The sequence below is a fragment of the Nanorana parkeri genome, unplaced genomic scaffold, assembly GCF_000935625.1.
Source record: "Nanorana parkeri isolate BGI_ZX_2015 unplaced genomic scaffold, ASM93562v1 scaffold1565, whole genome shotgun sequence".
NCBI classification, from domain to species: domain Eukaryota; kingdom Metazoa; phylum Chordata; class Amphibia; order Anura; family Dicroglossidae; genus Nanorana; species Nanorana parkeri.
Window position 1 is genome coordinate 74,877 of NW_017307833.1, and position 11,212 is coordinate 86,088.

General features: G+C 51.3%; 1 protein-coding gene across 2 annotated transcripts in view; it reads left to right on the top strand.

Annotated features, from left to right (window-relative positions):
• Positions 1-11,212, top strand: part of GINS2 (GINS complex subunit 2) — a 22,538-nt gene that overhangs the window by 5,976 nt on the left and 5,350 nt on the right. For both annotated transcript variants that reach the window (XM_018570647.1, XM_018570648.1), the window contains 3 exons: positions 1,474-1,573; positions 2,815-2,941; positions 7,203-7,340. In XM_018570647.1, coding sequence (XP_018426149.1) covers positions 1,474-1,573; positions 2,815-2,941; positions 7,203-7,328 — 353 coding nt within the window. In that variant the 3' untranslated portion in view covers positions 7,329-7,340. The remainder of the gene's footprint in view (positions 1-1,473; positions 1,574-2,814; positions 2,942-7,202; positions 7,341-11,212) is intronic.

The window sequence follows — 11,212 nt, forward strand, 5'->3', positions numbered from 1 at the left end:
CCCCCCCTTTGTCAGGGTTTAAGTATAATGTGACTTGAAGCCTCACGCTGCGCTACATACTTTCCATATCAGATCTGCAAATGTTTCCAACGTCAAGGCACCGCCTACCCAACCGTCCGCCAGCACCGGTTATAAATGGCGGCTGGTAGCAAGGGTTTTAAAACAGTATTTAGGCCTTACAAGCAGACTGCCTGATGGAAGGCACCCCATTACTTTCATACCCCCCCCTAAAGAAATGCTCACTCCCCCTCCCCCCACTATTACTGCCCTCGACCATGTATCCTGGGCTCTACTACTGCCCCTCCTGCGAACCACCTGGTATGGGCATGGTGGGTGGAGCAGAGAGGAACCAGGGAATGTCTGTTCAAGGATCTCGTCTCCAGTGAATGACTCTGGAAGTGACGAGGATTTTGTCACTCTCGGGCTCAGAGTAATTCCCTGGCTGCTGTGGCCAAGCAAGTAAGGTCTGCGGTTGATCAGCTTCAGAGGTGACATTAGGAGTCTAATAGGCCCCTGATGCCTCCTTTTTAAAGGGTAATTCCATTTTCCCAGGCGAATTTGGGAGAATGGAATTACACCCACCAGCCTGCTCCCTCTCCCCCCTCCCGCTGCTCTTTCCTCTGAACATACACTGCTTCCTCTATGCGGCTGCTGGTGTTGGATCTGTCCCCCGTACACCGCATTGCAGCCCTGCACAATGTATTTCAAATGACACTTGCAAACGGCGAGCACTCCTTGGTCACTGCGGCCAACCTGACCAATGACAAGCGCTTCTGACCGCTCTGACCAATAACAAATGAGATGACGAGGAAGCATGAAGCCAGCTTCCCGGCCAATCGGAAAGCAGGGCGTCGCGTCGTTACACGGCGCCCGGCTTCCTGATTCGACGGCTCCGGCTGGCTACCGGAGAGAGGCCCCGGGGGTGACAGGCTGCACATACTAAGGTAAAGTAACCTTACCTCACGAGGCCAGCTTCCCGACCAATCAAGAAGCCGGGCAGCGCGTCATTACGCGCTGCCCGGCTTCCTGGTACCGGAAGTACTCGTGCTAGGCATCGGAGCATTTGGGCGAGTACAAGTACTGGCCCAAATACTCGGAATCGGCACCGATATCTCGATACTAGTATCGGTGCATCCCTAGAAGTAATCCCCAAGCCTGAAACGTGTGCAAACAATGAAATATGGTTATTTCCCTTTATACTTCTACTCTGATGAAAGGGGAGCGTGTGACACCCCCCCCGAAACGCGTCTGCGCTTTCAGTATTGATCATTCATTAAAATCTCTCTGGACTGTTTTACACATCCGGATTCTTCTCGTGTGACCTCCTCTCTGCTTCTCTGTCGTAGGAGCGGCCTCGCCAAAGCTAAAATATATTAGACAGTCACTCCCCATTGTGGATATTAATAATAGGAGGTCCGGCGGCCCCTCTTGTGTGTACGTTGTGATTTCATTTTTAAATGTCTCTATTTTCAGAAAAGCTGGAGCAGATCCGGGACACGGAACGTCGGGAGGAGACCTTCACCCCCATGCCAAACCCGCATTACATGGAGCTCACTAAATTGCTGCTGAACCTGTAAGTCAATGGCGAATCCGCCTTCCACTGAATGTAATTATGTAGAATTGTGGACTTGTCTGAATGGAAAGTTAAAGCAGAAGACCGGCCGAGAATAACCACTTACCAGCCGTCTTGTATCCTTACCAGCCGTCTGTATATTAAATGGTCTTGGTTTAGCGCATCTGCTCTTTCTTTTTCTGTGAGCTGCAGCACTACCCATCTACTAAGCAGCCGTGGGGAGCAAGCTGGACTTATGGATTACGGTATGGCCTCGATCACACCAGATGCAGTGCGTTCCATGCCCACTTCGCATTGCGGCCGGCTCTCACTTTTTTTGTGGGGCAGGAGGGGGCGTGGCAGTCCATTGAAGTGAATGGTACCGTAGGCACGCCCTCCGGCCGACCAGGATCACAAGGCACATTATGCCTGCGGTTCGGTCCGAACAAAATGCAAGCGCTATTTTGTTCGGACCGCAGGCATAATGTGCCTTGTGATCCTGGTCGACCGGAGGGCGTGCCTACGGTACCATTCACTTCAATGGACCGCCACGCCCCACAAAAAACTGAGCCGGCCGCAATGCAGTGCGTTGGGGCCGGAACGCACTGCATCTGGTGTGAACAAGGCCTAAAGAGCAATCCCTGATGTTATTATTATTGTTGTCCAGGATTTACATTGTGCCGATCCTCCTTAGTGCTTCGCAATATCAAGTACAGTTGCAGTCAGGGATGCACCGATACCGAGTATTTGCCAAATGTTCCTGAACTTCCGGTACCAGGAAGCCGCGTGTGGAGGCATTACACATGCGCCCGGCTTTCTGATTGGCCAGGAAGCCCGCTCCATGCTCCCTCGTCACATGGAGCTGGCTTCCTGGCCAATGACGAAGCCAGGCTCCGTGTAAAGACTCGCCGCCTGGCTTCCTGATTGGTTGGGAAGCTGGCCAGGCAGCGAGTCATTAACCGCCCCCCAGCTTCCTGATTGGCCAGAAAGCCAGCTGCGTGCTTCCTCTTCACCAGGTGAACACAGGAACAAGGCTGGCTTCCCCTATAATTAAGTATTGATTTGCAGTTGTTCAGAGGAGGGGTGGTGACTGTGCTGTCTGGTACACAGAGAGTTCCTCTGAGCATATGGAACGGCGAGCATGTGTAAAAACTGACGGGCTCAGCCCAAATGACTTCCAGGTACACATCCCATAATAATAATAGCGCAGTGTGAACACCCCGCAGGTTTATTTATTAGGTCGCAATGTTTTGTGTTCGCAGCGCCTCAGACAACATCCCGAAAGCTGACGAGATCAGGACGCTTGTCAAGGACACGTGGGACACGCGAATCGCCAAACTCCGGCTGTCCACGGACAGCTTTGTGCGGGAACAAGAAGCTCACGCTAAGGTACCCACACGTCTAACATGCTCATGCCCGGCAGCTCTGAGGGTTCTGCCACCTCACTGGACTGCATTGTATCCCAATAGGTGTCAGAAGCCAAACTGTATTCATTTTGGATGAGGACTAGTACTGGTGCGGACAACCTCGGCACTCCAGCTGGGGTGGAACTACAAATCAAGACTCTGGGAGTCATGCCTGTGGCTGTCAGCCTTGCAATGCCTCATGGGTAGTTCCATAACAGATGGGGTGCTGAGGTTACCTACCCTGGGCTAGTAAATGGTTGAAACCATTCTCCTTTTTTATTCTGCGTCCCATTCACTTATCTTTTGGCACGCACCAGGAAGTAAAAGAAAATCCTCTTAGTAACCCAAACAGGCGTCCCCATTGGAAGATTTTCCCCTCCACTCCTGTTCCGGTGACAACTCAAAATGAAAACATTGCAACTACCCTCTTATCCTGCAGGGCGGCCTCCGCTTTCGGGAAATATAAAACCTTTTTGGGGGTTTTAAAGGAGAACTATGAGGGGGGGGGGGATGCTTTTCACTCACCTCATAGTTCTAGCCGACCTGTGACAATGAGACTGTCACAGGTCGGCTCAGTAGATCGGGAGGTGAGCGAACACATACCGGCGTTCGCTCACCTCTCGATCCTGTCACAGCTCTCTGCCGTGACAGGGAAGGGGCTGCATTCCCCGCTCCGATCCTCCAGCGCTGACTGGCGGAACGGACGGGGAGGGTACAGCTGGCTCTGCCTCTAGATAGGCAGAGCCAGCTGTCACTCACGCAGCTGGGCGGATCCCGACGTCCAGGTCGGGATCCGCTCCGGCGTCTCGGTATACCGCGAGCTGTAGCTCCCTATATACTGAGCTTAGGGTGACGGGAGGACGCTAGTTTGTGTCCTCCCGTTACCCTAAGGAGAACTATGAGGAAAAACACTGACCCCATAGTTCTCATTTAAGTTATTTTCCTGCCAGAAATGTAGATTTAAACTATGTGCAAAAAATGAAAAAGTTTCTCCCGAGGGGAAGAGGTTGAAGTTTATAGAAGGATCTGTTTTTGTTTGGCTCACCCATAGGTGATAGGACATAACACGTACCCTGGGGTATGTTTGCTTCCTGTGGTCATCCTTTGATGTAACAGGAAGTACGGTGAGGTTATATACAAGAGACAAGTTTTATTGGCTGTTGAAGTGATCACATGAGCAGAAGCAGCACTGATTGGCTTCTGGTCATCGCTGTATCTTCAGTATCATCACACAAATTGCCTGAACGCATGTTAAAGAGTACCTGTATTGTGGGAGCTGTGCCCAGAATAGGCAGGCAGAGGACAAAGGACTAGTCACCAGTATTGGTATAAGTCTCCCTTCCAATGATCTTTTCCCAATATTGACTTTGCCATACCTTGTTCTGCACTGGTTGGAAGCGGCCATCTTGGTAGGGGCAGGGCTTCGTGTATGAGCTGCTCCTCTGATGACTGGTGAGGTGATGAAGCAGGAGAGGTGGAGGGAGCACAGATTTACAGGATGAAGCAGGGGGATCCTTGCACTGCAGGTCCTCGGGTACAGCTTCCTCTCCAGCAAGGAGAACAGTGAGCAGCACACTACTGACATCACCCAATCTCCTGAGACATTCAGATGCAGCAGTGCCTTAGATCGCACACTGCGGATATACAGCTATGGGGGTACGGACATGCACTGCCTAGGCACAGGAAGTTCACTGCTATTAGGAGGAATTTCAGCCAAATGATACAACTAATTGCAGATGTTCCCGATCTCATAACCCTTTACTCTGACTTCCGCTTCACTTTAACATCGGCATTTCCCAACTTTTGTCATTTTGTCTGTTTCAGGATGTTTTTGAGCTAATTTCCAGAATTATTCAAATACAATTTGATGCCATTTTTTTTTTCTTATTTTAGCGTCTCTCAGCACAACTCCTCTGTCTAGCCCCGGTCTGAAGCTGCGTCCAGGCATATAGGTGGTACTTGGGGGTTAGGTAATGATCAGTGAGCCTCGTAGTCTGAGCTGGCCATAGGCTGCACTCTGAGAGCAATGGAAGGGTAGCTCTATGGTTGTCCTATCAGTATAGGAGCTGTACCAGATTTTGGATAGGCTGCTTGTCCACACCGAAGGAGTTTCCACACTTTCCTAGGTATTGTAACCTAATCTGAGATAGAAACGCAGCGCGGAGAGTTCATTGTCCAGATACACACTGCCTGGCCAAAACAAGATGGAGTCAGCAAATTAGGTGCCAGCTTTCCATTGTATATGGGAACATACCCGTTGGTAAAGGGAACAGCTCATGAAAGTGGTTGCTTTAGTTAAAGGAGAACTATGGGGGTGAGTGTTTTTCCCCATAGTTCTCCTTAGGGTAACGGGAGGACACAAACTAGCGTCCTCCCGTCACCCTAGGCTCAGTATATAGGGAGCTACAGCTCGCGGTATACTGAGACGCCAGAGCGGATCCCGACATCGATGTCGAGATCCGCCCAGCTGCGTGAGTGACAGCTGGCTCTGCCTATCTAGAGGAGGAGCCAGCTGTACCCGCCCCCGTCCGTTCCACCAGTCAGCGCTGGGGGAGGGGGCAATCCAGCCCCCTCCTCTGCCGTGACAGGATAGAGAGGTGAGCGAGCGCCGGTATGTGTTCTCTCACCTCCCGGTCTACTGAGCCGACCTGTGACAGTCTCATTGTCACAGGTCAGCTAGAACTATGAGGTGCCCCCCCCTCATAGTTCTCCTTTTAAAGCTGAACTCCAGACTCCAACTTATTGCAGCTCTGTTTTCCTAAATACATCATTACATTTGTTTTAATGCCATTGACATTTAAATTTGACCCATTATTAGTCTCTTGCAGTCTTTGTACAGCAAAGCTCAGACTGGGAGAGGGAAAAGCAACACAAGAAGTCCATTAGTTGTGTGGCATTTGTGCTAATAAGGGGGAGGGGGGGTACTGATAGGAGAAGAGAGCAGAGTAATGAGCTCATCAGTCAGCTGCTTCTCCTTTTCGCGGTCCAGTCGCAGCCTGGGGAAGTGACGGGACCTGTCAGTTACTGAATTGCGGCAGAGAGAGAGATGAGGTCTCCTCGCCAGGACAGGGCTGTACTGTGTAAAGGTCCCCACACGCCTTACAACCATCGCAAGACTTTTGTCTTGCGATGGTTGTAAGGTAATTTAAAAAAAAAAAACGTACGATCTGCCCATCTAAAGGTCCCCACACACCTTACGATAATGGCGGGAAATCCCGCAATCGTACGATTATCGCAAGGCGTGTAAAAGGCGTGCGACCTCTACTACTGTACGGTCGCACGACTTTGAACTTCCGGACATGTTCGAAAAACCGCCAAGCATGGTACGATTGTCGGCGGGTGTGTGGCACGTTCGTAAGATAAATGCCGCAAGCACACACTGCCCGTTCGGCATTGCGGTCATCGGAAGCCCGCCCCTCAGCGGGGCGGGGCTTGCGATTATCGCAAGTACGATCTGCCTGTCCAAGATGGGCAGATCGTACAAAAGTCTTGCGATGGTTGTAAGGTGTGTGCCCAGCGTTAGACAGGCAGATCGTACTTGCGATAATCGCAAGCCCCGCCCCGCTGAGGGGCGGGCTTCCGATGACCGCAATGCCGAACGGGCAGTGTGTGCTTGCGGCATTTATCTTACGAACGTGCCACACACCCGCCGACAATCGTACCATGCTTGGCGGTTTTTCGAACATGTTCCTAAGATAAAAGTCGCGCGACCGTACAGTAGCAGAGCTCACGCCCCTTCCACGCCCCTTCCACGCCCCTTCCACGCCCCTTCCACGCCCCTTCCACGCCCCTTCCACGCCCCTTCCACGCGCCTTCCGATAATCGTACGATTGCAGGATTTCCCGCGATTATCGCAAGGTGTGTGGGCACCTCGGAACTGGATGGCAGGTAATATCCGTTCCCATGTATGTATTGTATATGTTCATTTAGCTGCCTGGAGTTCCGCTCGGCAGTACAATCGCTGCCACATTAGAACAGCGTGAAAAGCCGAGGCCGGGGGAAAAGTGACATGTGCGTGGAAATATGTCGGCGCCGGGCGCCAGTGTCTCTGTGCGCGTTGCGCAGGGCGGAAGCTGTTCTTTTGTTATTATTTCTGGTGTTCCAGCTACAACTGTTGTCCTCTGTTCCCCCGCGTCCAACTTGGCTCGGCAATTTCACGGCCAGCTTGGCCTCCTCTGATCCGCCTGCTATGTACGCTCCCGGCTGTGACGGTTCTCTCTCTCTCTCTCTCTCCCCTTTGCCAGCTGGACAACTTGACGCTGATGGAGATTAACACCATCTCGACTTTTTTCACCGAGTCCCTCAACCACATGTACAAACTACGGACCACCCTGCAGACCCCGGAGGATGGACAGTCCCAGGAATACTGACTCGCCCACCGTGTCGGGGGTCCTTTAATTAGCTGCGTGCTGGCGAGAAGAAAGTTCATCTGTGCCGAACAGACTGCGAGCGCATAAAGGAAGCGGATCGAAGGCGCTGGGACCGCGGAGTCTTGTTCTATATTCACTTTGCATTGTTATCATCCACCAGTAGGATGGGGGCGTTGACTGTGAGAGCGATCTGAATATTGGACTGCCAGCTTCTACTCATCGGAGGATTTCAACGGTCACCCCGGATCACGGTGATGTTGCATAATTCTACATTTGATGCGCCAACCCCGTAATATTCGAGTCTGCCTATAATTATATACCAAAGACAAGTTGATGAAGAAGCCGGCGTGTTTTAGGGGGCTAAGCTCCGCCCCTTTGTCAGGGCTTGATAAGAACAAAGCAACAATGTGTGCATGCCATGTTTTTTTTTCTCCAATCACTGAAGAGTGAGGCGGGGCTTTGATTACAGAAGTCATCACGTTTTGGGGCTACGCCCCACCCCATTCATCAGTGGACAAGCATCAGTGACTGGAGTGGGGCTTTGATTACAGAAGCCAACGCGTTTTGGAGCCTAAGCTCGGCCCCCTTCATCAAGGTTTACGGAAAATAAAAGTAACAACATGCATACACTGTTTGTTTTTTCCTCTGAGGGGGGTGGAGCTTTGATAGAAGGTTGCGGTTTTTCGGGCTAAGCTCCACCCCTCTCGTTTTGAAGAAAACAAAGTAACAAATGTGTGTATACATTGTTTCTTTGTTGTCTTCAAGTCCTGATGAGGAGGTCTTAGCTCTTCCCTGATACAAAGTAGCAATGTGTGCATTCATTGTTTCTTTTCTTCAAGCCCTGATATGGGGGAGGGGTGGGGCTTTGATTACAATAAGCCAATGCATTGTGGGGCTAAGCTCCTCCCCTTCATCATGGCTTGAGGAAACCAAAGTAACAATGTGCTCATTGTTTCTTCAAACGCTGATGAAGGGGGCGGAGCTTACCCCCCAAAAAGGTTGTGTTCTGTAATTAGTCCTTGGAATAAAGCTATATCTGGACTCTAATATTACGGCGTGTCGCTTCTGATGTAGACTCGTACGAGCACCAAGTCCTCCTCCTTCGTCTCATCTGGCCTGCCGGGTTTTTTTTCTCCTGAAGGTTTGGGTATATTTTGCTGTCGCTGCTCCGGCAGAGAACGCTCGCAGTAAATTATTAGCACCGCAGGCCGGCTTAGGAGGAGTTCAGTTTTTTTTTTCCCCCTTGTAAATAGATCTGGATGCCGGCGCGACAACAGCGCTCCATTATTAAGCCCGCGGGGCAATCGGGGAAGTCGAAGGAACTCAATTACTTCGGTGCCCGCGACGCGCGTTTTATTCCGAGAGAGAAGCCTTTGGGGCCCGGATTTATATCTCTACCCAGAGATGTCCTTTTGTACCGGAGCCTGGGAGATCTCGGCAAGTCGTCTTCATCAGAACGTTTCTGCCTCCGGAATTCAAAGGAAAATGAAACTCCCTTTTTTGTATTTTATTTTTTTCACAAAAGTGTAATAAAAAGCCTAATTACGGTTCTGTGTCTGCTGCTTCTTCTGTGAACGCTGGCCTGGTGAAAAGAGAAAGCTTCTCCCCTGCTGGACTGCCGAACATATCCCCCTTATATGGAGATGGGGTGTAGGGGGGGGGGAGAGCTCAGGCAGGGCTGACAACGCTGCTTGGGGTTTCATTGTAGCAGAGGCAGCGTTGTCAGCTCCAAGGGGAAGTAAGAAGCTCCCTGGATTTCCGGCGGTTCAGTGGCTATTTCTCTGTTGCAGAAAAAGACACGGCCTGGGGCAATGCGCATGTAGTGCAGAGATGTTATATGTACCATTATTTATATTATCCATACACGTTTATCCAGTTCTGTTTTTATTAACGAAGCCACACCCCGGCTACTTCCAAAAAGCTTCGAACCAACTTTATCGTTCCAGCGGGAATGAGGACACTCCACCCAGCGCCTGCTCACAGCGGGGGGTGAAATGCATCGGAAAAGAGGTGCTGGGTGGACTGACCTCATTTCTTGCGTTTAGTTCCTTGTACAGCGAGCGCTGACGTCATTACATTTCTACTTCCTGTAGTGGGAGGAGCCGGGGCAGCTCTAACTCCTCATCTAAGGCCTCATTCACACTGTAAGAGCTGTACGTGCCGGGCCGTATCGGCAGCTCCCGGGAAGGACAGGTGCTGCGTGTGATTTAGTACTCTGCCCCCGTCCTTCTCTTTGGGACTACGCGGCCGTACGCTCACCCGCCCTGCACGTGGGTGCGAGTGAGCGTACTCGTTGGGTGACAGGATCCTGTCTGCGTCCGAGCCAGAAAACACGCACCCCTGCGGACCTGCACTTGGGGTGAGCGTAGGGCCACGTACTCCCATAGAGAAGGACGGGGTCCGTACTAATCACAAGCAGCGCCTGTCCTTCCCGGGAGCTGCCCGATACGGCCGTGCACGCAGCATGGAGCTATACGTGCCGTCCGATTGCAGTGTGACTGAGGCCTAACGCTCACACTAACATACTGTCATTTGACAGGTCAGGAGAACCCTGCTTGGCCCCGCCCACCATAACCTCGTAACTTTGACTGACAGGCCAGGTGCCCACATTCTGTCCTGCCCACCATTACTGAGGAACAGCCAAAAAAAAAACGTCCCAAAGGCCCCATATTCACACCCATTATTAGCAAAGAATTCCCATTACATGATGGGAATTGTAGTTTATTTCTGCAGCCGTGCCCAGAGGCAGGAAGTGACGTTGGCGGTGAACTAATACAGTCTCCATGTGCCTGGGCATAGCTGAGGGTACTAGGTCAAGGCATTGAAGTTCAGGTAAAAAGTAACCAGCCCACACAAACCTAAAGAGCAGCAAAGATCCGAGAAGGCTCAGAGAAGAGACGCGCCCCCTTCGTCCCTCTCCTAGCAAAGATGGTCGCCGCCCAGGTTGATAATGCGTTTTGCTCTTCTCCTAAATGTTTATTTGTAAAACAAGATTTTTTTAAAATATATTTAAATGTGATTAAAAAAAAAAAACATTTAAAGGAGAACTATGAGGGGGGAGGGGCTTTTCACTCACCTCATAGTTCTAGCCGACCTGTGACAATGAGACTGTCACAGGTCGGCTCAGTAGATCGGGAGGTGAGGGAACACATACCGGCGTTCGCTCACCTCTCGATCCTGTCACGGCTCTCTGCCGTGACAGGGGGAGGGGCTGGATTCCCCTCTCCCATCCTCCAGTGCTGACTGGCGGAACGGACGGGGGAGGGGGCGGGTACAGCCAGCTCTGCCTCTAGATAGGCGGAGCCAGCTGTCACTCACGCAGCTGGGCGGATCCCGGCACAATTGTCGGGATACGCTTCAGCGTCTGACAATACCGCGAGCTGTAGCTCCCTATATACTGAGCATAGGATAACGGGAGGACGCTATTTTGTGTCCTCCCGTTACCCTAAGGAGAACTATGGGGAAAATCCCTGACCCCATAGTTCTCCTTTAAACAAAATCATATTAAAAGGTGTTTTTTTTACCTTTTCCAGCTGAAGATGAAGTTCATTTTTTTGGGTGGGGGGGGGTTTCTCGTTCCATTTTCACGCTGGCGGAGGAGAGGGAGCGTTGCCTGAGCTGGGAGCGGAGGGAGTAACTCGCTCTCCTATTCATATGTTATCTTCATGAGTTATTCATGAAATTTGGATGCGGATCTCTCTCCGGATGGCGATCACACGCAACTATAATTTCACTTAATAGCCCATTTGTAGCAGCGCGCTGATTGCGGCCGTGCCTCTGCCGCTATTCTGAGCCATGCAAATCAGTTCTGCGCCTTCAGCCGATCTCACCGAGCGGGAGGAGAGTTTGCCTGACTTTCATTCACATAAAAATGACCCCCGCCC